Source organism: Nannobrachium achirus (assembly GCF_963921795.1).
Source record: "Nannobrachium achirus genome assembly, chromosome: 24".
NCBI classification, from domain to species: Eukaryota; Metazoa; Chordata; class Actinopteri; order Myctophiformes; family Myctophidae; genus Nannobrachium; species Nannobrachium achirus.
The window spans coordinates 24,212,480-24,240,352 of NC_137831.1; the positions used below are offsets into that span (position 1 = coordinate 24,212,480).

Sequence of the window (27,873 nt, forward strand, 5' to 3'; positions counted from 1 at the left end):
CACCCATGGGAGCACCTCACTAGCACACAAGAGGAGGTTGAATAACCAGTGCTCCCCAAAACAACAGGTTTGGGGATCTGTTGGGAATTGATTACATGATACAGTCAGCTGTGCATTCAGTCTCAATGTTTGTAAACAAATAATTGGTCTATAGTAGAGCTAGAACAAACAAAAAGAATGGTCAGAGTGTTTTTTGAGGGTTAAAACCTGTCTAAGACTCAATTTTGAGCATATATTTAAACAAAAAATATAGTTTTAAAAGCATGGTGTAGGCCCTTTAACAAGTTAATTCCATTCTTTCTATGGCTGCACTGGAAAGCCAACAGAAATTGATTTTACACCTCTCCTGCTTAGCGGAGAGTGTGGAGTGATAGAGGAGGTCTCCCCGAACGCGTGCGTGTCTCCAAAGTGTCGATGCAAAGAGCCGTCTGCTCTCCAGCGCCAACTAGAGTTTGAAAATGCCTGAAAATGTCACTATTTTGAGCGAGTGGCTGCACTGGAAAGCAAACAGAAATTGATTTTACACCTCTCCTGCTTAGCGGAGAGTGTGGAGTGATAGAGGAGGTCTCCCCGAACGCGTGCGTGTCTCCAGTGCCGACGCAAAGAGCCGTCTGCTCTCCAGCGCCAACTAGAGTTTGAAAATGCCTGAAAATGTCACTATTTTGAGCGAGTGGCTGCACTGGAAAGCCAACAGAAATTGATTTTACACCTCTCCTGTCCAGTGCCCAATTTGTAAAGGCTATGCACTCCAGTGAACTGCATTTATCCATTTATAATGTTTTTCTAATGTTAATAAAACTTTTTTTTTACCCAGAAACACAATTAGCATTGTGTGTGTTCGTTTTAATGCTTAATCTATATTTTGACATGTGCATATATCATCATGGGACAATTACTCGTTTTTCAACATTTTTCAATTGCCTCAGGGGTACTCTTATTCTGAAGAGATCGGCACCGGAAGTCTTATTGCAGGTAACGCTAATGCAGCTGACTTCACATAGGCAGCAACGGGCGCTGTTGTGTTGATCATCATAAACAGATAGAGGTAAACAACAGCGTGGCTGCCAGCATGCTCTCACTACTAGAGAGATATATTAACCAATTATCATGTATTAACTATTATTAGTCACACTGCTCTGCTGTCCATTTTAGAAGCTTTTGGAATATGGATCTCGACGCAAGGGTAACGTTTGTGTGTCTTTGTCTTTGTTTTTATTTACTAAACGTACACGTTTTGATTTACACTCTAGTCTATGTTGTCTATATCTTTACTGCAACTTTACTGTAGCTGTAAAATTTACAATGTTGTTTACTTTATTGTTTATTTTGTTTTTCCAACTTGGACAGAGTAACGTCACACGGCGGAGGGAACTGCCACCTCGTCCACAGGTAAATATGACGGTGTTGTAAAACTTAGAAGTTTTACTACTAAGCTATAAAGTGAGTACTTATAGCTTACATGTGCCGTGGTTACTTTGATGTCAAAATCAGAACCAACTTTATTGTCAGAACACAGGTTTTACAGATGTAAAACAGTGGGGGAAATTAGTTGCTGCATGTGTGGAAACTCCATCATTTGTGTTATTTACTTAAGAGAATAAGGGGAAGTTCAATAAAAAATAAATAAAAAAAATAATATACAAATATAGATAATTGTTCATGGTCTCCCTACCTTTCCATTGAGACATGAGACCCTGGTTTTGGTCAGATACTATTAGGGCACCTACCTGACAAATAATACTGTTTGAAGCGCATAAGCCTTATAATATCTCCCATGGATAAAGCAAGCAAGCAGGGATTCCTTCTTGGTTGAGCTTTAATTTGCAGCGTGTCGCTACCACCCACAGACAGTGCCCTCAAAACATATACAGCATTGTTATGTTTGATCCTAAGTACACAGGGTAAAACCCAGAGAGTTAATTCATCTGTGAGAAGTGTACAAAAGTGTTACATTTTGTACACTCTGAGAGTTATCAATGGATGAATTAACACAAAGGTCTCAGTCGCATCGAGTGACCTGTGTGTGCCTCGGATAGGCCTAATCCTCAATCCTTGTCAGATGTAATATAGCCACAGATTTAGCATGGGATTACCACAGTGTCTGAGATGTTCATATCATATCATGTCAGCTGAATGGGTCGAATGGCTATGTATGAAACCAACGGTAAGTGGTGGTGTAAAGTACATGTACTCAAGTACTGTTCTTAAGTACAATTTTGAGGTATTATTTCACTTTACTGGACTATTTCCAATTTTCAATACTTTTACTTCTACTCCACTACATCTCAGAGGCAAATACTATACTCTACTCCACTTGAGCCCTACATACATTCCAGCCATTTGAATTTCTACAAGCTTACAATGCATCACGATGCAACGCATTGTGAGTTTGTAGATGTGCAATTTTCTAATGTTTTTTTATACATTTTATACACTTGAAAACTTCTGAAATGGGACATCCTACACAATGAATACTTTCTACTTTTGTTATGCACTTAAAGTACATTTTGATGCCAATACTTTTGTACTTTTACTCAAGTTTTCTACATTGCAGTGCTGATACTTTTACTCAAGTAAAGAATATGAGTACTTTTCCCACCACTGACGGTAAGGCTTCATATCCACTGGTGGTTTGCAGCCAGAGATCCAGCCCAATCCAATAAGTGGCTAGGAGCCACTTTTGTGTTTGTTTGTTAGTTAGTTTGTTGTTGTGGCCCTCAAGATGGTCTATCTTTAACTATTTGAAGATACAATCCGTAACTTTCATGTCTTACCCGGCGCACCATGCAAGCACACACTCTCACTAGTTACTATCTCACTAGTCTCGCGTAGCCAGACAACTATTCCACAATCTCCGAATGCTATATAGAGTCTGGAACGGCAGCTCCCGAACGGCGAGTATCGGAAGTAGCTACTGCTGCACTGAACTGTAGTCCCATTGGAAACATAACAGAAACACAATAGCTCAGACAAAGTCATTTGAGCGGCATATTCTTGTTATGGGTGTATAGTTTAAGAAAACGTTTCAAAACATCATGGAGGTAACACCAACAACACCAGAAAAAGATGAAATAACGCCCCCAGAAATATTGAAAGGAGACATAACGCTTCCAGTAGGACATGTTATTGCTACTGCACCAAGGGAGCGTTGTGTCGCATCCGCTTTATCTCACACTCATCGTTTCTATTTCCGTTTGCCAGACTGTATGCCGGGAGCATTTCCCAAATCGTGGAGGCAACAGTCTGGCCTCGCGAGACTACTATCTCACCATCTCTCTCTCTCTCTCCTCAGCACGGACACCGGGCACTCCCTGCCATGCCATAGTAAGTGGGAAATTATTCACCAACTACACTTTGTTCTCATACTGTGTCAGGAGGAACTTTGGCACTCAGGTTACGAATTTTCATCATGGCTGGCTGGTTCAACTTTAGAATTGATCAACCACAGTGTCTGGGTAATTAATTTAGCCAATCAACTATAACTTAACCATTTAAGCCATACATACTTCGTCGTATGACAATGGCTCACAAGTCACAACATGTGGTATTGTGTCCTGATGTGTTGTGAGCTTTTAGATTGGCTATTTTAGTTATTTTCTAAAAAAAACCTTTAGAGAACTTGAACATTTTTAAAAATGTAACAAATGTGCTCAAATGTGTTGGTCGGGTAGACAATCGTTACCTCTGAATGGTGTTTATGTTACACTTGCCAGATTGCCTAATGCTATGTCTTCTGCTTTGTTTGATACATGATACATATGAAGTCAAGAAACTGTTGGTAAGTATCCTATGAAATACATTAAATGTATCTATTCTATTACATTTATTTTGAAGCTTGTGCTTTCATTCATACTTGTTTTACTTTGTATGTTGTGCAGAAGATGCTCCAGTAATCAAAACCAGGAAGAAAAAAGTCAGAAGGGAGACAAATGGAGGTGGTACTTTAGAAGGTAGGTCTCTCTCTCACACACAAACACAAGACAAGAACTTTTCAAAACAAGGTTACAAAGTGCAATAATAAATAAAGTGCAGTGAGACTTTTTTTTCCATTAATTTTGTTATTGTTAGACTTAAAGGAGTAGTTCATCCCCAAAATGACTTTTTTTCTATTGATTAGTCACGCCATGGAGAGTAGAGTTCAATAATATTTTTGGGTTTTTGTCACATTCCTAAGACAAAAATTTGATTCGAGTAAATTTACCCCATTGATTCCGGGTGGGGACCCGTTTCGAAACGGGTCCCCATCCGGAACGAATGGGGGTAAATTTATTGTTATCACATTTTTGTCTTAGGAATGCGACAAAAAACTAAAAATATTATCGAACTCTATCTACCCTCCATGGCGTGACTAATCAATAGAAAAAAAGTCATTTTGGGGGTGAACTTTAACGTTGCCTAACCTACCAGAATCATTTTGGCCAAACTGCGTACATCTTAAACCTTTTTCTCCTGGGGTTATTTTCGTAGAGACCTTTCAGACCAACAACGTGCTCTAAGATGCATTAAAACGCAACAGTAACATCACTTTGACAAAAGACTACCAAAGAGTTATATTTCTTTGTGTGTCGTATATAACCTGTCTGGTCTCTGCAAGTAGATGTTCATATTGTACTGAAATGAACGGAATCCAGTAGCTTCCTCTAAAATCACACAAAAAACACGGTATGCTTTGTAAAATGGTTGTCAATAGTTACGTATGTCAAGTATACCAGGATTCGTAGTCAATGGAATAAACAAGCCCGACCAGGCGACCACCACCGATATGACCCGTTAAGTGTCCTACACACCTCTTCTTGTTTGTGTGTAGAGCCCGGGTTGGAGATGGGAGGCTTGGACAACCCCAGGACGTCTGAACTCAAGGAGACGCCGGCCTCTGAGCCTGTGAATGAAGGACACCAGAGAAGGAAAAAGAAGAAGAAAGTTCAAACCATAGGTTTAAATCATAAATGTCTGTCTGTCTGTCTGTCTGTCTGTCTGTCTGTTATAGCCCTCTCTAATGCTTCCCAACCACTGAGAATTTTTCGGGCTATTAGACGTATAAAATACGTCTAAACGTGAACGTTTTTTAGATGGACAGACTTAGATTAGACGTGGGAACAACATTATTTCAACGGCTATATATAGACAGACGCTTACAAAGCAGCTAATCAACGTCTAATCTAAGCTTTTGATTGCACTATTATAACAGTTATAACCCTGTTTTAGACGGACGTCTAATAGCCGACTATGGGTCACTGGGGAATTTATGTTTGGTTTCTTTAGCAGATTTTGAAGACGACCAGGCGGACCTGGTGAATGAAGACGGGCCAGAGCAGAACACAGATGGGGAGGGAATTGTCAAAAGATCTAAGAAGAAGAAGTGAGTCAGATGTAATATAGCCACAGATTTAGCATGGGATTATCATGTCGACAGTAGAGCATCTGTCCTCTGAGCATCCATGTTGTCATTCAACATTCAACAAATTACGAAAGCAGAGACTTCATGTAATCATCAAACCAGTCAAAACCCCAAAACAGTTAAAAGGTGAAACTTTTGACATATTAATTAATTTTTGACTCAACAAAAATACCTTTACTGGCTGATTTAAGTAAATAAGGTAACATTTTTGGCTGTGGAGATCAGTCACATTTTAAAGATGGGGTGCCATAATTTCTTTCCCCCCTAAAACATATTATGATTATATTAGGAGGAAGATTTTTCCCCCAAAAGAGTGTACATAAAGTGTTAAAATTATGTTTTTATGTGGTCACACCTACCTGCTCATTAAGTATGCCTGGTTGTCAGGTGGGTGGTGGTGACCCAGCTGAAGTTAGCCACACCCACAGTGTTGGGTCTAAGGTAAAAGGAGAGGGGATGATTTTATGATGTCATTAAATCAGTGTTTTGACTCTGAGGCTTTCAGTCTTCAGGAAGAAACCAAAAATACACAGGGAAGGCGAATTTGCTCATTATAAGCACAAAACAGAAAAAGTAAATTATTGCAGCACCTCCAAAATATCACCAAATAAGACAAGATACCTTGGTTTAAGAGACTAAATTCAGTGAAAGATAATACTTTGGAACGAGGTTCCTTTTTTTATTTTTTTTATGAAACACAAACGATCAAAATGTTCACGGTAAAGACAGAAAGGGACCAATAAAAGCATCTGACCATGTCTCTTTTCGTCTTCCAAACCAGGAAGCCAAAGGTCACAGAGTCGCAGCTGCCCGCCGAGCTCAACGTAGAAGCGGATGACATCATCACGGATGACCCGTCCTCAATCCCCCAGCATTCCCTGTTCTCAGCCCCCCAGGGCCAGAGCAAGCCGGTGGGGAAGGTGTTCGTAGAGAGGACAAGTGAGTGTCTGTGATGTCGTGAAATCTGTCTTCTATCTAGGAATCTTTGGGTGACTGCCCTCGGTGTATGCCCGAATATGGAGATCACTCATAATACTTGAATACCTCTGTTAACGGGTACTGCACTAGTAATACAGACCTTAGTTGTTCAATTTGAGCTCATTTGCAATCACACTGTACTGTACTGATGAATTTAGACTTTTGATTGAAAAAATCACCGACTGCTATATTAAACGTTGTGTGTGCGTGCATCTGCAGAGCGTTTTCAGGCAGAAGAGCGTTATGACAGGGGGAAGACCAGTGACCAGTCAGACAACTTTGTGGAATTCCAGCCTCAGTCTCCCTATAACACCAGAGACGTGGCACTCAGAGTACACTCAGGGTTCAGGTGTGTGTGTGTATTGAAAAAGTGCACGCACACTTTCTTTTGTTACAGATTTGTCTCCATCATTATCTGAGTGTGTCACTGTTCAGACAAGAAGCACATACTGGTACGTATCTGTAGACATACGGAATGAAAAACACCCCTCTCCTCTCTTCTCCAGGGATCTAGGGGTGTTCTGCCATGGGTTCCTGGCTGGCTACGCAGTGTGGAACACTATAACAGTCTACGTCTTGGCTGGTCCTGAGCTTACAGCTCTCGACAACCTGTTGGAACAGTACCACCGCCTGGCGTATCCGGCGCAGTCTCTGCTGTACATGCTGCTGGCAATTAGCACTGTGGCTGCCTTCGACAGGTACGCTCTCCTACGCACGCTGAAACTAGACGACCTGCAAGTTCACAAAGTGTGACATCTCGATGCGCTGCAAGCTTGTAGATTACTATTTTCGGTACACCATAGTATGACAGAGTTGTATGTGTTCATCATCTTACATCAATAGAGCGATATGGTCTTGTCACTTCAGCAATCCGATAATAGTTTTTCTTTACAAGAGTGGGCATTATTTTCAGGCTATCACCAGACTGAAAATATGAACCACCACTTTCACATCTTATTACGGGCTGCTAATTATACAAACATAGAAATAGTCAACAGAATAATAAATGCTAGACACCAGTTTTTGTAGCGTTTGGTTGGGGTGAAACTCTGCATACTCTTGTCCCTCTTAGGAGTGTAAGCTAATGATGTCACCATAGAAGAGGGTAATTTCCCAAACTAACAATTTGGGATAAATTATTATCTTGCATTCCTAATTGTCTCTGAAAATTCTGATTATACTGCTGAAATTGTTGAATTAAATCGATGATTATATATTCTACTTCCATTGCTTAAAATGGGATGTGTCTGTAATTGTAGTCGCACACATTGTTGAAAAATAAAATACTCTCTGTTCTGTGTTCTCTGTTCAGGATGAACCTGGCTAAAGGCTCCACAGCTCTACGGAAGTTCCTCACACTGGACCCTGTGGCGCTGGCATCATTTTGTGAGTCTTTAGTTCACATACATTTAACATGCATACATTTTAGTCATGGTGCAGGACAAAAACAAGTTACTGGATCAAATGGGACAGTCGCCGGTTCGATCCCTGATCCGAACGACCTTTGCTGTGTGTCACTCCCCATCTCTCCCCCCATTTCCTGTCAGTCTACTGTCCTATCAATAAAAGCATAAAAGCCCCCAAACAAATCTTTAAAAAAAGAAAAAAATGGGAAAGTGTCGAAACACCCACGGTGCATCTGGTATTCCAATCAATATAATTGGCGGTGTTCGCGGCAGGAGGGAAGCCGGGCGGGGAGGGCGAGGTCTTTGTCGTTGCACGAGTGACTCCTTCAAAGGTGCATGTCAGCAGGGGTGTTGAACTGTGAGGAATAGTTTCCTCCACGCACCACGCCCTCGTGAAAAGAATATCATCATAGGAGGCATGTGGTTTCAATATGCCTCCTACCCTACACTTATGGTCTTGGGAATGGTTGGTCCTATAGGTATGATCCCAAGACCATCCAGTAGGGGTCAGCAATGACAAGACTACACAAGTGTGCAGGGACATCAGGACATTGGCACAACAACTGAAATGGGAAAGTTGACAAAAAAAGAATAAAGGTTTTCACAATGGCTTGCTACTATTTTCTTTGACCATTCTGCTCATCTCCATACAGCCTAAACTTACTGTCTCCCTCTGTCTGTCTGCCTGCGTGTCTGTGCATTTTTCCGTAATGTAACCTACAGTGTATTCCTCGGCTCTGGTCCTGTCTCTCAGCCAGCAAATGACCAGCGATCGAATCAACCTCTACCAAAGCCCCAATGTAACTCTATGGTGAGTCGAGTCAGATCGAATGATCAAATCAAATGTATTATAAAAACTGTGCTTGTTAACTGGTGAGTTCTGCGAAGTCCTTGTATATGTTATTGAATGGGATTCTGATGTTATCTCAGAACAGCTTTTGAAGCCATTCTGATTGACTCCTCTGTCCTCTCCCTGTCCCAGGCCTGCAGGCTCGGAGCATCATTTCCTTCACCCCTGGCTGACGGTCAACCTGGTGGTGGCGGTGCTTGTCGGCCTCGCCTGGATCCTCATCGCCACCCGGCCTGATATAGACCACACTGAGGGTGAGAGACAGACACATGCACACGCACGCACGCACGCACGCACGCACGCACGCACGCACGCACGCACGCACGCACGCACGCACACACACACACACACACACACACACACACACACACACACACACACACACACACACACACACACACGTTTGTACTACTATTCTTGTGAGGACACTGTCAATTTTTGAAGTCGGTTTAATGGCGTTGTTATGATTAGTTTTCAGCCTAAACCTAAAGCTGAGTATAAATCAGGCATACGTCCAACCCTAACCCCTAAACCTAATCTCTCATCCTAACCCTAACCCCAACTTGAATCTTTTCCTAATTGTAATTGTGAGCCTATCTCTAAAAGTCTTATTTAACCAACCATTTCTCCTGTGAGTACCAGGGCAATTGGCTTCACGTAACTATTTCTCAAACTGGACTACACTTCTCTGGACATTTGGCACTCACAAGTATAATAATACAACACACACACACAATCTGCAAACAGAACAAATGTAGCATTCAACTCTCTTTCTGTGTTATGTTTTTCAGGGTACCTCATGGCGATGGAGATTAAACCACCTCAATTAGAGGAAAAGAATGAAATGACTGCATGAGAAGAAAATAAACTGTTGATTACTTGTAATTTCACATACTTTTGTACTATTTACCAGTGAATTCGAAATGAACATGTTTTTTGCGATACATTATTTTTGTATTTTAATGAAATTTGTCTTTTGAAAACAAATTGGAAATATATGATTTTATCCAACTGCAGTGATGTGCCTGTTTCTTATATTCCTACTGCCTACTGTATGCTCCTGTAGAAGCAACATGTCTGTATGCAATCACTCTAGTTTTAAAAACATTTGTTTAAGTTTAACTAATGATCTCAGAGAAATACACCACTACCCACAACGTTAAGGAGAAAGAACACTGAAGTCAGGATAGAGGAATAGGATACTGTGTGGGATCAGTTTTTGCATCTCTCATTTTCTCTCGGTTAGTCTAAGCCAGGGATATCTAACTGTATGTTTTGGATTTAATTGTCTGAGTCATAATTGTACCATGAGGTTGCCGACCTGATATATGATATATCAGAAATATATTCATACTGTATTGGTAACATATATTTTTAATAACCAAATTAATTTAATTTAAATATATCCAACCATCTATCTTTTACTGCTTATCCGGAGTCAGATCACAGAGGTAACAGTTCTGGGAGAGAATCCTAGACGTCACTTAGTATCTATAATTTAAGTAGCCAATGTAGTAGGCAATTAGAGTGGGGCACCCTCACTTTGAAAAGCAATGGGTTAGTTAGCGTGTTGATGTCATGAGCGTGTAGATGTGTTTTTGTGATCTGTATAAAATAAACACTTTGCCATAGACCACCTGTATTTGGGCCTGCATGGACTGCTAGTGGACCACTGGTTGAGAAACAGGGTTAAGTTTAAACAGAGCTTCTTAGACTTTAGGAAGAAACAGAAAGGATAGGCTATATGAAATTATTAAAATGAGTAGGATGAAGTATAAAACATTAACTTTAATCCTACCCCTAAAGAGAAGTATCTCAATGGAAACAAACCTGAGCTTATCCTTTTAGTTGACCTTGTACCATTGAACCTTGTCATGAAACTGTAACTTTTCCTATGCAGAATTCAATCAAAAACCCAAATTAAAACCCCCAAAATAACTTCTTTCTATCAATTAACCACCCCATGGATATATATATATATATATATATATAGGTCTATATATATATATATATATAGTCTATATATATATATATATATATATATATATATATATATATATATATATATATATATATATATATATATATATATATATTCTTTTTTTTTCTCGCATTCCTAAACTAAATGTGATAATAATAAATGTACCCCCATTGATTACGGATTGAGACAACATCTGGAATCAATAGGGGGTACATTAATTAACTATATTTTGGCTTAGGAATGCGACAATTTCAAGTGAGAAATCATTTTGTAATTTTTGGGGGTGAACTACTCCTTTAATTACGACAAACCTCATCCATTCTCTCTGTGATGAATTATTCTGGTCTCCTAGTCGTGCAGTAGAACTCAGACAGATTGATCATCACTGTTGCAGCAGTTTGTGTGTAGACGTGGTAACAGACTGGTCATGTGGGAGTCCTGCACACAATAATACAAGTTGATATAAGTTGATAAAACAGCCAGTATAAAGCATGCTGGACTTTGCCATCTTCGCTGTGACATTTGTGGTCATTCTGGTTGGTGCAGTCCTCTACCTTTATCCGGTAAGTTCATGAAACAGTAGTTAGTTAGCTGATAGCAAGTAAGCAACCCCTCCCCTGCTTGTGTCCTCTCTGTTTTAATTAACGGTGCTTTTATCATCTGGAAAACCAAAACAAATGTTTTATGGTATGCTCATCTGTTGAAAAGTAATAGAACGACCACCTGACCCATATGTCTGTCTGTATCAGGCATGCTACTGTATGTGTGTCAGTGAGAGCCAGAGGTGAGAGAGATAACGTGTGTGTGTGTGTGTGTGCGCGCGTGCGTGCGTGTGTGAAGGGACCCCAATGCAAACAAGCCAGTGCACGTTCATGTGGTCTTTTAGCCGCAAATTGCAACACTAGATTTTTTTATACTCATCCGATTATAAAAAAATCTAGTGTTGCAATTTGCGGCTAGTGGTCTTTATCATTTTAGTAGACCTTGTATCAGTGAACTGTCCTGTAGTGTACTGTACTATTCCTGTGCAAACTTCTAATGAAGTATTCAATAAAAACAATCAAGAGAGACAGAGAAAAAAGGAAGGAGGATAATTAGATAATGATAGATGCATTGGCTGCCAACGGGAGAGATTCAACATATTAAAACAAATCTAGTGTTGCAATTTGAGGCTACACTTCAACAAATACATACTTATGTGAAATGAACGTGTTTCCTTTCCACATTGTGCTCTGCTCACCATCCCAGTCATCCAGACGTGCTTCTGGCATTCCAGGTCTCAACCCCACAGATGAGAAGTAAGTTCACTTCATTATTGTCCATTCTTATCAGGGTGGGAATGTACCACATGCTCTTATCAAGTCGTTTTCTGGTTGGATTGAAACAGGGGTCATCACCACCAGGCTTGAAGCGGACATTTTTTTCAAGTACATACATATGTTTTACCATACACATAGAAAATGATCTGACAATAATATTACTGGAAACACATATTAAGAAATATAGCTTTGAACATTAATAGTGCAGTCGTTCTCAAAGTGGGTCGGGGGACCTTCCTTGAGGGGGTTTCAAATGAACCTTGGAGGTCTGTAACTCTGTGAGTGTACAAATGGAACCAAATGGACCCTCTTGAGAGTGTACAAATGGGGAGTCTCTCTCTATTCCGACATGACGCCACTCCGAAATTGACTTCTTATTGTCAGAGTGGCAAAGTTTAAGGTTAGGGTTAGAGATAGGGTTAGTGTCGGAATGGAGACATGTCGGAAAGGAGGCATGTCGGAGTGGCGGGATGTAACCGTACAAATGGCACCCCTGGGTCTGTAACTAGTTCCATCTGTACACTCCAAGAGTAATGGGGGTCCCAATATATATAAACAGAACGACCGTACAGTTGTTTAGAACGATATTCCTCTGTGTTAGGGATGGCAACCTACAGGACATTGTAAACAGGGGCAGTCTGCATGAGTTCCTGCTAAGCCTGCACCAGGAGTTTGGACCTGTGGCATTGTTCTGGTTCGGAGGCCGACCGGTGGTCAGCCTAGGCTCTGTGGAACAGCTACGACAGCACATCAACCCCAACAGGACCAGTGAGTGTGAATGCTTTTCGTCGAAATAAATGGTCATGCGTTGATCGGATTTAATGTGCAATGAGACTTTGGTAGAAGTTTGGGTTGTGTAATTCACCCTTTGTCAAGTACCGCCCGTTGTCCCACCCCTCTTCGCACCCATTGGTTGCTGTGTCTTGGTGGGACACTCCATCCACTACCATTTTAATTCATTTGCCTTTCATTTCAATTCATTTGTATTGTTATGCTGTGAGTTCAATTCTAATTTCAAACTTGGTTTCAATAAATGGAGCTGCTCAGTGGCAGTATAGTGACTCTGCATGTTTTTAAATGTTTTTATTTAAGTGGTTCCAAAACTCACTCTTTTAGCACATACCTTTATAGTATACGAATTGCAATCAATGCAGATTCTGCCAATATATCAAATCACAAAACCATAATTTTCCTGTTGAATTTACTAATTAACTCATTGCGTGCCAGCGCCCTCTAGGGGCCAAAGAATGCCAGCGCATCTCTCATAGGCGAGCGCTTTAGCTTCCATGACTTCACCTTCCAGGACCTCACGTCCTCACGTTGATACACAGCATGGAAATGTCCCGGATGGAGATGCTAACAGAATGGCCATTCCCATTTTTTCATCTAAAAGATCATTTTTGGGCGATTTCGCCGTAAAGAAACCTCGCGCCGCTTTCTCAAAACACAAAAAAGAGATATAAGACTTTAAAGATGTTGCCTTTCATTGGATTAGGCGGAGATTGGCGATTTCGTTCGCAAACTACGGCCGGCCGGGACGTTGTTAGCTTTCGGCTAGTAGCTACAAAAATCAAGCCAGGCTTCAGAAGGCCTCTTATCATTTTATTCATTTTCATTAAATATCCCGGACTTGTTCGGGAGAGGCACCATGGAATACGTCGCGCCGCCTACAATGAACATTGGGTGAACATTGGGGGGGATCTAAACTTTATTTTAAACCATTTTCAATGGAATATATCGTCGGACAGAGTAGAATGGCTTGCTGGCTAGCGGCTAGCGAGCCGGGACCACCCACGTTGCTCCAAGCAGCTCGGGGTAAGTAAAATAGCAAATAAAAATTTGTTTTTGATCCAGAATATCCCGAACTAGTTCGGGATAGGCACTAAATGAGTTAATTAGGAAGAAAACCTGCACTGGATCAGTAGATCTGTACCGGTACTTCAAATAGTAACACTCAACAGAAAGTTAACATTTTCATACAAATAAAAATGCTGTTTGTGACGTTCCTGTAGTGCATCTATTGTCAGAATTAACTTTATTTACTTTCGTTTATATATTCAAAAGAGTGACTTTGAGAGACGTTTCACAGTGCAATGCAAGCCATTGAGGACTGGAGAATATAATCAACTGAGTAACTATTGAAAATATCTCCCCAATATTTGGCGTTACATCATGGAGTAACATCCACCAAAATGTGATTGTACTTTAATGTCTCAAGGACATATTTCATGGAACATATTAGCTTAACTCAGGAACTAAGGTATTGTAAACCATAATTTGCCCTTGTTCTTCTCTTTTGAAATACATATAATGTTTCTTCTTGTTCCTTTGTTCTTCCCAGCGGACTCCTTTGAGACGATGCTGAAGTCGTTGCTACGTTACCAGGCGGGCATGGGGGGCGGGGCCACCGAGGCAATGATGAGGAAGAAGGTGTACGAGAACGGCATCAACAACACGCTAAAGAACAACTTCAACCTCGTCCTCAAGGTTGGTGGGCTGAAGTGTAATTCTGGTGGCAGGTACAAAGGAGAAGACCAGCTCTACTACAATGGGAGAGCGTTTTTTGCAGGTCTTTCAGTCCGAGTGTATCAAAAAGGCAACTGGGTTAAGGCAGCGGACGCTTTTGGCTGCGCTGAGGTGCAGAAAGTCGGGGGGACGGAGATACACCTAAACCTAACCTTAACCCTAACCTCAGTAAAACTAACACTGGTGAATGTCTTGTGTCACAGAACCCCATCTGAAAAGATTTGTTTCTGGGACACCCAAAAAGGAAGATTTGTACTCAGCAAGTATAATTTTAGTTACCAAACAGGCATGGCTGGCATCAAATCATCTTTTGTCTGATGCATGTCTATGAGTGAAACACTGCAATACATTTTCAGAAGTTTGCAAGCTGTGTGCAGGAACTAGAACTTGTGTTTTCTTGTTGAAACATCACAACATACATTGTGAACCATGCAGTGTATAGACACTAATGCTACAGATATACTAACACATCTTTTCTGCATGCGCAAATATTGATATGCACTGCGTGTCGAAAGTAGTCCCACAATGCTTCATATGACGAAGTATAAATCAGGCTAAAACATTTTTTTACATTCTGTTTATTGAGTTTTTGGGGATGTTTTAGATCCTCATTACTCTCAGGTCATATACTGTAGTCACGTACTGATGAAAGTAAACAAGGTATCTCAAAATAGTCAAGGGAATTCGTAAGTAAATCAGGCTACATTCAGCAATCAGATAATCATTGCTGTTTGTGCATTGCCCTCTCTCTCTAAGCTGGTGGAGGAGCTGGTGGAGAAATGGCAGTCTTTCCCGGAGGGCCAGCACACCCCTCTGTGTGCCCATCTTCTCGGACTGTCCATGAAGACTGTCACCCAGCTGGCCCTGGGGCAGCGCTTCAAAGACGACGCAGAGGTCATCCGCTTCCGCAAGAACCACGATGCGGTGAGAAAATGTGCTTGGTTGCATTATTTGAACAGTAAACAACTTAAATCCTCTATACTTATATTCTCTGAGCGTGCTTCCAAACGCACCCTTTATAAACTTGACCTTTTGTTGGTTTTGTTCTCTTTTCATCCCTCTATACAAAATCTCTTCGCCAAAAATAGCCAATCCACAAGCTCACAACACATCACGTTGGAAACTTGTAGAATGTAACCCCCAGAATGGGGATGCTAGTGTTCTAGTATCCTCTTTTTTAACTGGGTTGTTGACTTTTGCTCCCATTTCACAAGATCTGGTCAGAGATTGGGAAAGGCTACCTGGATGGTTCCATGGAGAAGAGCTCCAGCAGGAAAGGACATTATGAGAGTGGTGAGTCAATATGTACCGTTCATGTCTGTTGTCTCTCTCTTTCTCTCTCAACAGAGAGAGATAATTGCAACCATGTTTGGTGCACTGTCTGCTTCGATTAACTTTATTAATGACTTACTATATACTTCGTTGACTGGAGTACCCTGGGGGTCCGTCCTTTTTTCCACCTCTACGTTTAATCTCTTTGCTGTAAATATCCAATTTGTCTTCTCACAACAAGTCACATTGCAAGCTTTTAGATTTTTCGCCAAAATGTGCAGCCCAGAATAGGGATGCTAGGGTTCATGTGGTTAACGAGAGTGCTTGTTTTGTCCAGCCCTGTCAGAGATGGAGTCAGTACTGCTGTCTGTGACCAGGGAGAGGAAAGCCCAGCAGAGCCAGGCCGTGTTCATAGACGCCTTGCTTCAGTCCAGCCTCACAGAGAGACAGGTGAACACTGGCTTCATTATAAACCGCCTTCGTTGGATGGATCATTATTCCAATGAAGGTTATACAAGGGACATGCCGTTAAAATACATCTTTAATGTCGGTCACACATTTCGAGGGGACATGGAATGGCCCAAGCAAAGGCACAAATATACAAAACATAATATTATTGTCACTGTCATCCAGTGTAGTTGTTATTTAGTCACAAGCTCTTGTTATTGCTTTTCATTGGTTCATGACATTATGCAATGGCTTTAAGCCATTTAGGCCTAGAATTATTTAATGCTTTAACTGAAAAGTCGTGAAAATGTGTGAAAATCTTTGAATATATGTATTGTTAAAGCGAACATTTGTAACTCAAATTTTGCTTCTGGGGGTCCCTAGAAGTAAATACTTTTAGATCAGGGTCCGTGGCCAAATACAGGTAATTTTGGGGGTCCTTGAAATGAAAAGGTTTGAGCACTGACATAGGAAAAATATAGGTTTTTCAGAAAACCTCGAAGGATTCAGAAGACACTTAGAATAGAATCGGGTCAAAATATTCAAAGTCTAAGTCTATGATTTTTCAAAAATAGCAGATCTACAAGCTCACAGCGTGACACTCAGTGCCGTGCTGTGAGCTTGTATATCTGCTATTTTTTTTAATAATGTTGACCCGGTTTGAATAGGTTAAAGTGGGTTTGATGTTAACATGTGACAGAGAAACAAGACGTATTTTGACAGTGATATTGTTGTATAATTAATTATTTCAGATCATGGAGGACAGCATGGTGTTCACTCTGGCAGGATGCGTCATCACAGCCAACTGTAAGTAAAGTTTGACACAACTGCTTTTAAAGGAACACCTTTACCCCAATTACTCACCACATGAACCACCTCAGTGGCCTTGTGGTGAGAGTGTCAGTGACTGGGAGGTCAGGGATTCAATCATAGATCATACCAAAGACTATAAAAACGGGATCCAATACCCACCTGCTTGGCGCTCAACATCAAGGGTTGGTTAGGGGGTAAGTCCATTTGACATACAGTATGGTACTAACTAGTGTCATGTGTACACCCCCTGGACATCAAGCTGCCTTGCACTACGGAAACAAAAGATGGGCTCCTGACCTACGGGCCACATGAACTCATTGAACCATTGGTTTTCAAGGCTAATTACATACTGTATATTTATACTCACCAATTGAAGTCTTGACATTTTGAGTTTGGCACATTCCTTCACAGCGAATGAAGAATCCAGAAACATAGAAAATACATGAATTGAAGATTGTATTCTTCTTATACGAGGCCTCTACCTATGGATAACACAATAAAAACATTAATAAAACATGATTTGCAGACAATGCAATGTACAGATCACTATTTTTATATTATATTGTTTAGACTGATGCTAGGTTCTTGGTTTACCTGTGATCCTAGTTCACTGAGACACTACACTGTCTCTCTGCATTAGATTTATGTGATTGAGAAGAAGTTAAGGGTGCATGCTAAAGGCCTACATTGTAATTGTAAATTGTTATTGTTTCCTGCAGTGTGTGTTTGGGCAGTGCACTTCCTGTCCACCTCTGAAGAGGTTCAGGACAAGCTGTATGAAGAGCTGGAGGAGGTGCTGGGTTCTGATCCCGTTTCTCTGGACAAGATCCCTCAGCTCAGGTAAGATCAGTCGCTGTCCAAATCTGACCTAATGAAGATCATCCATCCACGGTCCAGCCATCTTCTGCAGAATAAAGTGATTTGTAATAGCATTAAATATCATTACTTTTCAGGAAATGGGGAGGAAAATAACCTGTGTTCCACTGGATCCAATGAAGTCACAAGCTCTTGTTACTTTTCATTGGTTCAATATTTAACAACAGACATATCCACCCTTAATTTCTTGTGGAACTATTTATTGTTAGAAATAGCGAAAATCTGCTATTTTCTTTTTTTGTGACACTGTTGTATGATGATGTACGGCATCAGTTTAGGAAAGAAAAAAGAGATAAAAGTTTAATGCTCAACAACAACGATACTCAACTATTTCCTGCTTGATTACCTGTCTTGCGCAGGCAGGCAATCAGAGATCTCTCTAAGATCGTGGCTGACAATTAATGTTTTTCACAGAGTAACCCATTGTCTAGGACAGGTATTAAATGGCATGCTAACGTAGTGATTGTACTCCCCCCAAAATAAAAATATACACTCTTTTACGTTTGAGTCATTTAGCTGACACTGTTATATTTACAACAGGTTGGTCCCTAGAGGAAGTTCATATATAACATGAAGTAGTGCAATGGCAAATCCATTAAGCAGAGAATACGATCCTGTGATTACAGGAGCACACCATGGGGAAGTGGTGTAATAATAAAAATAATAATGTGTAAACTAAAATATGATATGGAAGGATTATATTTGGAAAATGAACTCTGTTGTCCTCCAGTTTAGGAAGAGACAGACATTACAATTTAGGGCTAAAAGTGAAATATTGATCAGTTCAGTTGCCCTGCTCTGATCGCGTTTCTGTCCTTGACCAGATACTGCCAGCAGGTCCTGAACGAGACGGTGAGGACTGCCAAACTGACCCCCGTCGCAGCCCGCCTTCAGGAAGTGGAAGGGAAAGTGGATCAGCATGTCATCCCCAAAGAGGTATCTGTTTTCTCTGTCTGTCTGCTCATCACCAGGTTATCACAAAGTAAAGACTTACGCATATTATATTACATACTAATTGGATTAACCACTTTGGCCGTCCCCATTTTCTGAATTCCAATATTAACACTTTGCGTTGCAACAGGTTGTGAGCTAATAGATTGGAGCTAATAGATATATTTTCTGTATAACGAAACATATACCAATAAGCTTAAGTGGTTAAGTGAATAATGAATATATTATGATGAATGCTAATGTGTTGCTTGTTTTTGTTTTATGGTATTTCAGACTCTTGTCATCTATGCGCTAGGAGTTGTCTTGCAGGATGCAAACACTTGGAGTGTCCCATACAGGTTTGCACTTTGCATACGTTACTTTTGACTATTTATTTCTTGATTAATTGCTTGGTTCTTGTAGGTTTTCCTGAAGACGAGGCTGTGTCTAAAACTTAAGTAGATAAATGTAGGAACGAAGCACTACACTCCCTGTAGAAATATTTGTAATTAATTTATTTTGAAGATTTTAAACGTGACGTTTCTGCCCCATATGAACTTCACCATAATTACAACACCAGAGGCAGCGCCACAGATCACTTTCAACCCAGAGTCAAAACCAACAAAGGGTCAAACTCTTTTTTCTGCTATACCACCAAAATGTGGAACGCCTTACCGAAGGCCATAAAGGAGTGTGGATCACTAGCATCCTTTAAAATTGCCCTTAAAAACCACTTACAGGCAGCAACCGTTCGCAACTGGTAAAAAATGAACCTAGCCCAACCCTACCCTCCCCTGCCCCTTCTTTGTATATACTGTTTTGTTTAGACTTACTGTCTTCTTTTGTTTTTCTTTACATATCTACTGCATAGTACTGTGTTCTATTTGTCTGTCATTCAATGTTATATGAGATACTTCAATGGTTTCCAGTGGAAATAAGCTTAGTCTTTTCATGGATCTCCTTTTAGTAGACCTTGTACCAGTGAACTGTACCGTCATGAAACTGTACCTTTTCCTATGCAAACTTCTAATAAAGTCTTCAATCAATCAAAATCAGATCCAGTGAAGGTTATATAGATCCGAAGATTCATTCATTTAAATTTAATTAAATTAAAGTGCATATTTCTATTGGGAGAGCCTAGCACCTCCTTCTTATGATTGAATAATTTCTCATTGGTTCTTACCATATTGTAATTTGTATCTAAATCCCCCCCCCCCCCCCCCCCCCCCACACACACACACACACACACACACACACATTTTGTTAGTTTATATATACCGGTAATGTATTTATACAGCTTTGTGACACTCCTGCTCTGTACTCGCAGATTTGACCCAGATCGATTTGAGGAGGAGTCCGCCAGCAAGAGCTTCTCCCTACTGGGTTTCTCTGGAAACCAGGCATGCCCTGAGCTGAGGTACAACCGGCGTTCTCACATAACATTTAGAGAAGCCGGGGTTGTTTTTCTAAATTTAACTGGGTGGTCTGAGTCTTTCTGTTTATTTATTGAGGCAGCTGGTTAGAAAGCGGAGAGGAAAAGGAGTGGGTAAACTGCAAAGGGGAGGCACAGTGCCTGGTGGGACGCGATCCCAGGCCAGCTCCCTAGATGGGGAGCCAATGCACCGCCTCTCGGGACTTGAAAGAGAAACATTATGGGTAGCTAATCATTGCAGGGTTTCTTAAACAAAGACTTGCAGTATTTGCAGCAGTCCACCAGAATGGCAGAGTAGCCTGCCACAAGATTTCCCAGAGCATAACATGTTACAAGTGATATTCACGTTGTTTTTACTGCTCAGCTCGGTATGTCACTTAAACCGTACATGCTTAGTTGATCACGGTCCCCCAAGGCTCTACACTAGGTCTGCTCCTTTTTACCCCCTCTACACCAAATCATTTAACCGAAAATAGAAGATAGAAGATTGTATAAATACAATCTGTCCCGACCAGTCTGCCACCTCGATAAGTAACTTAATTACAGGGTGTCCTTAAAAAGCCTTACATTATCTTAAATCCATATTTTATTAAAAAAGGTCCTCAAAAAGTAAAGATTTTTTTCATCATCTGCTTATTCGAATTTAGTTGTGGAGGTAGCAGTTCCCTTTCTCTGGCCACATTATCCAGCACTGACTGGGGCATCCCGAGGCTTTCCCAGGCCAGTGTGGAGATATACAGTAGTCCCCCACCTGGTCCTTGTTCTGCCCTGTGGGCTCTACCCAGCTGGCCGTGCCTGGAAAACCTCCCCGGGGAGACCTTGATGAGGTGAAATTATATTATTATGGTATGTTGGTTAGTAGTGAATATATTTGCTAGTTTGAGTCCTGAGAACCATTTGTAGATGAAGTCAGAAAGTAGGGAGTAGGAGCATAGAAGGTCACAGCTGGCAGCCAGTCAGTGCCTCCTTGTTTTATGACTCTGAGAAAGAGATAAGTTGTTGGCTTTAATGAGCTAGGGAAAGAGAAGGAATAGATGTTTTTGTTTTAGTGGAGGAAATAAGGAACTGTGAGAGGGAGGGCGAGTCAGTCTGTCTTGTCTGTCTCTTGGTGTAGGATGTATGTACATGTGTGTGACTGTTACAGCGCTGTAAATAAATGTTTTCTATTATCTTTTAACATCGTTTCTGAGTCAAGGTTTTGCTGATCTTTTGAGAGTTTCAATTTCTGCTATGGAGTACATAAATTAAGTAGGATTTCTACGTCAGTTCTTGGCGTCACGAACAGGATCAACCGACCCCTTCGAGAGACCCGAACAGACGGACTGGTCAGGCGCCGACCGTTGAGGATTATTAGTGATCCTCGATCTCGTAAACCTGCCGGAGTAAAGGAGTCTTTCCCGTGCAGAGCGTGGGGTTCGTCTGTGACGGAACTATCTCTCGATTGGGACGCGTTGATCACCGAACTAAGTCAACGAACAAGCGGTGAAACTCTCAACGATTCAGTATGGTCATAAGTCTCCGCAGAGTGGCACAGCGTGTTAGGCCACCGCCGAATTGGGCGTAAAACAGTTGATGACAGTATTCTATAGAGTGAGACACTATAGAAACAGAACACCGAAACAGTACGGTGGGTGGATAGAACTGCTCCACTAAAAAGTCGCAGTCCCAGGTGCCTGATCAGCATTCTGGAGGTTAAAGTGTACACGATGAATAGATGACTCAGATCGATGTTAGATGTTATAGAATATTCTGTGTTGTGTGAATATTCTGTGTTGTGTGAATTAGATCATAATGAAAATGGTGAAACGTTAAAAGTGGTTTGAATCTAAAATATTGGTATTTGGTGTGAACTACACGCAGGTGAAATACTAGAATTATATAAAGTAAAAAATATATAAAAAAATAGAAGGGGAAACATTTTATGATAGAGGTATTTTGTCTCCTAAAAACTGAACCAAGTAAAGAAACAAGTAAATCATGAACAAAATATGAAACAAATAATAGAAAATAAGGTTGTGTTGACAAAGAAAAAAAAAAAAAAGAAGAGAAACTGAATAAAAAACATTTTTTAAACAAGATTATGAGGACAACTGAATCTATGTCTGTAGAAACGCACACTAACCCGCACTTTGTACCCCGAGGTATCTTTGGACTAGGACTGCTACCCTGGCAGGACCAGGAGAAGCGACTTTAAGCAGGCGAATGACTCCCCCTGAATACGGCCATAAATCAACCCCTGAACCTAGGGAGTGCAGCTGAGCTTGACAAACAGAGCTGCATCTGCCCCAGTACTGAAGACTTGTTGCATGGAGAAATTACCAGTATACAGACACTGCTGGCACTGCCGGACTCACCAGAGTCACCACGCTATGGTACATTGCCCCTCAGCCCAGGCCAGTAGGCCTATGAAGAAGACATTCAAATAATCAACAAAAAAAGAAAGCTGGAAGATCTACAAAAAGGACAGGGCTGGACACTTGCAATGTTACAGTACAAGCTGAAAACTTGGAAAAAGCAAAGGCAGCGATATGGCACTATATCAGAACTACAAAATGGATACAGAGACAATTTGAAGAAACTCAACTGAGTACCAACGTTGGAGCGCTGAATTTGGAGGACAATCAGAACGACGACTTTTTGGACGACACATGGATGGAGCGGCGGCCGTATTCAGGGTGGACAAGGTCGCTCTGTGTCGTTCTAATTTAACCTGGTCCCAGGCTGTTGATCCCCAAGGAACACGGGAATCGCTTTTGCATGCATGCCATGGGGCCCCGTAGGAGACAAGGTAAAGAAATGTATGAAACAATGATTGATTAATTAATTGTTTGACAAGGCCATTAGATTAGATGTAAGATGTATATGATATTGACAGACACTTATTAGCAGTTATTGATGTTAAGTGACTTCAAGAAATTATTTAGACATTTACTGAGAAAGTTGAAAAAGCTACATACAGTATTGTGCAAAATACTCGTCACAGTGTTATAATAAATATCCCATGATTATTTACAATAATTGGTAAACAGTTTAAAGTTATGGTGGTTTTTGGTATTAAGTAAGTCAGAGTCTGTGAAACCTTTTAAACTTTTATCAGTACTAATCGATCTTTCTGAACTGTACAACCATGTCATGAGATGGTATATGGGTCATTTTATGCATTCATTTTTGAGGTCTTATAATTGTCCAGTTACATTAGACAGGGATTCAATTCTAAAACTAGGAATTGTTATATTATATGGTTCAGAAGAGAGAGAGAGAGGAGCACTCGTCAAACACAGTTCCGTCAAATACTTGTCTTGGGTGCACGGCTCAGGGAACGAATAAACTTTTAGAAAGGAGATGCCCGCACTCACTTTAGAATGAAATCTTGGAATTTTTACATGGTTGAATAATGAAATTGAAAATGTAATCCAATGCAAATAATGCATTCATATACAGTATGGTAACATTCATTTAATCCAGTCAAAATATTTGTCATTTATCAATACAAATTATGGACGTCAAAGGTAAATACTAATATACTAACAGAGGCATTAAAAAGTACCCAGCAAAATGTCCCTATTGAATAAATGAATATCTTTAAAACCAGAGGAAAAATATATATAAGTATTCATGTATGAAATACGAGTCATGTGACTTAATGCTATTATGGTGGAATATATGTCTTTCATTTTCAGAGATTGGATATAGAATAATATTCTATTATCTGTAGGGTTATTGTAGTTGTAAATGGGCAATATTGAGCATAGAAATTCCTCTCATTACTGATGAGGTGTGTTAAGACAGCTTGGAGTTTTAAGTAATGTTTCTGGTTCCATTTGATGTTCTAGACATTATGCCCTTGTTTCCATTGTTTATATCAAACGATCTAGAATGGTCACAGCTCATGTTTCAGTGAGGCGAAATTGATCCAAAAGAATGTGGTATGCAGCCCGACGGGAAACACCCGGAATTTTAAAGTCTGTTATGTAGAATACCCCTCTGCTTCGTGTTTATAGTGTTTTGATGTCTCTGTGACATAAATTATGTGTGTACACTTAGAACAGGACGCTTGGTCATATTTAGATGAACATTTTGTTTGAGTTTTTGATTTATTGGCAATGTAAGAGTTGGCTACCTTTATCACCTGCTTTGTTTGTGTAAACTTGGTATGGCATGGGTGAAGTAAAGTCTTATCCACCTGTGGCCATAAGGCTGTTTGACTCCAATACTTTAAGACCAGTCACATGTCAATTTAGATTATCTCAAATGTTAGGTTAAAAAGCGATGTTTTATACTTTATTGGAAGCTGTTGTAGTGTAAACATGTCCACAGGCTGAGTGTGGCTGTTGTTGCGTTATCATGCGTTAATATGATTTAGATCAGATGGCACAGTTTTATCACAAAACCTGATGACCTGTAAATAGTGCACCAAACGAGATATGGTCCGTCTTTTAAAATATTTATATGAAGGTGGTCACAATGTCAGCGCGACTAAAATGGTTAAGCATAGTTAATTAATTAATTCCAAAGGGGAATATTTAGTTGGCTACATTATTACAGTAGGCCTAGGCCTGGGGAGGGTAAATTGGTTCAAATCATGTGAATACTATTCAGGAATTACAATTAGTTTACCTATGACAGTAACATATATATGATAGACACGATAGAGTATGATAGACATTTTATTAATTTGTATTTGTTATTTTGGCCTAATTTTTTTTTATTACCCTTTCATACTTCAGTATTTCTCTCTTAAAGGGACATGCACGCTCATGCGGGCTGAAGAGCAAGAGGAATCCTATTTCTATCCTTAAAGCATTCAAGACAGCTTTATTGAGGCCCCCCACCCTTGGCCCCACTTCTCCCTTACATTTGATTTGTTGCATACTTCTCTTGTGATCTGGACAGCGTCATTCAGGATCCTATATGTGTTCACATGTAGACATACAGGACCCCCCTGTGTTAACTTAAGGGCTTTTGCTGTTGAAGATGGAGCCGTTATCTGCTCATGTGACTTATTCTTTATGCTGTTAATTCTGACGAGTTCATCTTATAGGATTATTGGGCCTCACACTTTTTGTTTAAGTGATGGCTGAAACAAGATTTCTTTCTCTTGAACATTGCAGCCTAACGTTGCAGGGGACAGTGTTCTGTTCTGAATGAGGTTGTACTTTTGCCTGTACTGGAAGATGCAAAACCAGAAGACTTTCCTTGACGTTCATAATGTAGATTAATATTATGTTTTTAATTGTGATGATGAACATGATTGTTTTGATTAACCAAATTAACTCATTGACCTGATTTGTTCCCTTAGGCCTGGCCTTGTTGGAGTGCCGTTGGAGAATTCTGAATTAATTATTATTATTTTCCCCCAGTGGCAGCAACTTTCCGCTTCTTGTACATATCTGAGAAATTGTTGGTTTGTTAGAATACTGCTAGTGATTTCTCCATGTGTTTATCTGATGTCCCCACTTTCCCCACTGCCCCTGAATGTGGTGTTTGGGATCGTGAATTTTTATTACACAGTTGAGATGCCCTTTGTGTTAACAAATATTGGTTACAGAGGGAGTCACTGCTACTGACATCTGGAGGCCTACAGGTTCCACACGCACTGCCCACCCAAAAGTGGCTGCTCCTTACATCAAACGCTGGCCCAAACTGAACGTGTACAACAGGAAGTTTTGCTGGAAAGATTGGAGGTCACCACGGTTGGAGGGCCCGTTCATGGTATTGCTACCATTCACACGTCAATCAAAGTCGAGGAGAGGTCAACTTGGGTGCTCGCATCACACTGTAAGCTGTTCGAGGGTTCAGCCCGGCCTGAGCCTGACCAAATGGACGTTTCTGAGTCAAGGTTTTGCTGATCTTTTGAGAGTTTCAATTCTGCTATGGAGTACATGAATTAAGTAGGATTTCTACGTCACCTCCAGGAGGCATCCTCCTTCTAGATGTCAGAACCACCTCAACTGGCCTCTTTTCTATGCAACGGAGCATCTGCTCTACTCCCAAGTCTCTCACGGATGACTGAGCTTCTCACCTTATCCCTAAGGGAAGACGCCAGCCACCCTCCTGGGAAATCCCATTTCGGACGCCTTTATCCTTCGGTCATGAGCCACGTTTCATCACCATAGGTGAGAGGAGGAACGGTTGACCGGCGGCAGATGCAGAGCTTCAATCAAAGTTTCAATCATAATGGTGCGGCACAGCAAATACAATATTGTAACTCCCCCCCCCCCCCCCCCCCCCCGCTTTTTATTCCTCCTGCTAATATCATGCTCCGTCCTCCCCATGATACTTGAATTCCTTCACTTGGCGTAAGGACTCATTCCCTACCTGGAGTATGAAATCTACCGGTTTCCTGCTGAGTTATAAACTATTTTTAGTAAGGTATTTAATAAAAATGACAAAGTATGTATTTTGATGTATTCCCAATTAGACAATTTAGAACGAGTAACCGCTCAGCCCTGTCCATTGAGTTCAATGAGTTCTCAAAAGGTTTTCACTTTCAGCTATTACCTTCAATGGTGTGATTTCCAAATTATAAACTTTTCAGGTTGTGAACCACAAAGGTTCACAGGAGCTTCTATGTTCAAGGCACTCTATACCGTTCTACAGTACAGAAGTTGCAATTCTGTCAAGATGAAACTGCAGTATTAACAATAAATGGCTTGCCTTGAATACTAAAATTCAATACTAAAACCTGTGCTCGATAATGTTTGTCTTTCTACAATCACAGCCCTATTTTGATTGTATTAAGGTGGCAAATGCTGTTTGGCCACTCAAAACAGCATTGGCCACTCATGGCACTAGAATAACTTAACCTCTGAGCCCTATTTTATACTTTATCACATGATGGTGGTGTACAATGAAAATGGACGATCCACAACCGTGTTGTAGATCTGCAATTTTACCCATTTGTTTTGGAGGTTATAGTAGTGATTATTGATTCCTGCATGTAGCGTCCAACATGACTCTGTTGATGTCTTTGTCAGGTTCGCCTACACTGTCGCTGCAGTCCTGCTCAGCACGTTGGTACGGCGGCTGAAACTTCACCGGTTGAAGGGTCATGTCGTGGAGGTGAAATCGGAACTGGTTTCCACCCCTAAAGACGACACCTGGGTCACCGTCAGTGAAAGAAAGTGTGTGCGCGCGCACTGTTCCAGCAGCCCCCCCAGTCCTTTCCCCTAGAGCCCAGAGGAGTGCCCCTTTCTCCCATTCTCTCATAGCCTGGGGTAAACTGCCCTGCCATTGGCCCTTAACATTAGCCAATCCTACTTACTAGTTCGGTTACCATGTGCCATGGTTCAGCCAATAGGCAAAAGGTGCCCTGTAAGTCACTCCACAAACTCACCAAAATATTGAGCTGGTTTTCACCAGCTAACAAGAATTGACACAGTCAATATAAAATCTGTGATTTGTGTTTGATTAATGTTTGCCATATTGCTTCAATATGTTCACTATTGATCGAAATTGCAGTTAAAACTTAAACCAAATTTAAACCAAACCAAACTAATTGCTGTAGTATGCCAAATGGGAGCCCCCTAGTGGCGACAAGGATTTTAAGGGTCCTACGCTCCATAATATGTTCGCTATTGATCGAAATTGCAGATTAAAATTGAGCAAAATTAAAGAAAGTGATGTTTTACAAAAACAAATGCTG

At 40.7% G+C, this 27,873-nt stretch overlaps 2 protein-coding genes and 1 long non-coding RNA gene across 5 annotated transcripts; all 3 read left to right on the plus strand.

Moving 5' to 3' along the window:
• The first annotated feature begins 1,047 nt into the window (after positions 1 to 1,047).
• On the plus strand, positions 1,048 to 3,329 carry LOC308280032. Its single transcript, XR_013961713.1, has 3 exons — positions 1,048 to 1,183; positions 1,348 to 1,389; positions 3,293 to 3,329. It is a non-coding gene; the product is annotated as an uncharacterized lncRNA (long non-coding RNA).
• Positions 3,330 to 3,699: 370 nt separating this feature from the next.
• LOC308280078 (transmembrane protein 237B-like) lies at positions 3,700 to 9,643 on the plus strand. 2 transcript variants are annotated; one of them, XM_080720339.1, is made up of 11 exons: positions 3,700 to 3,778; positions 3,879 to 3,950; positions 4,808 to 4,933; positions 5,263 to 5,359; positions 6,180 to 6,337; positions 6,596 to 6,725; positions 6,883 to 7,074; positions 7,689 to 7,762; positions 8,506 to 8,593; positions 8,765 to 8,886; positions 9,424 to 9,643. In XM_080720339.1, the coding sequence occupies exons 3-11, from the start codon at positions 4,822 to 4,824 to the stop codon at positions 9,486 to 9,488; spliced, it is 1,038 nt and encodes a 345-aa protein (XP_080576465.1). In that variant the 5' UTR covers positions 3,700 to 3,778; positions 3,879 to 3,950; positions 4,808 to 4,821; the 3' UTR covers positions 9,489 to 9,643. The 2 variants fall into 2 exon arrangements, with proteins under 2 accessions (XP_080576465.1, XP_080576466.1); XM_080720340.1 differs by having other exon boundaries at positions 3,703 to 3,778; positions 5,266 to 5,359.
• A 1,372-nt stretch (positions 9,644 to 11,015) lies between these two features.
• On the plus strand, positions 11,016 to 27,814 carry LOC308280393 (cytochrome P450 20A1-like). 2 transcript variants are annotated; one of them, XM_080720659.1, is made up of 14 exons: positions 11,016 to 11,176; positions 11,862 to 11,911; positions 12,534 to 12,700; positions 14,274 to 14,419; positions 15,215 to 15,382; positions 15,673 to 15,751; positions 16,068 to 16,180; positions 16,930 to 16,984; positions 17,710 to 17,830; positions 18,691 to 18,802; positions 19,091 to 19,155; positions 20,124 to 20,213; positions 20,876 to 21,055; positions 27,206 to 27,814. In XM_080720659.1, exons 1-14 carry the CDS (start codon positions 11,105 to 11,107, stop codon positions 27,399 to 27,401), a joined length of 1,614 nt encoding a protein of 537 aa, XP_080576785.1. In that variant the 5' UTR covers positions 11,016 to 11,104; the 3' UTR covers positions 27,402 to 27,814. The 2 variants fall into 2 exon arrangements, with proteins under 2 accessions (XP_080576785.1, XP_080576786.1); XM_080720660.1 differs by lacking the exon at positions 20,876 to 21,055.
• Positions 27,815 to 27,873: the final 59 nt, after the last annotated feature.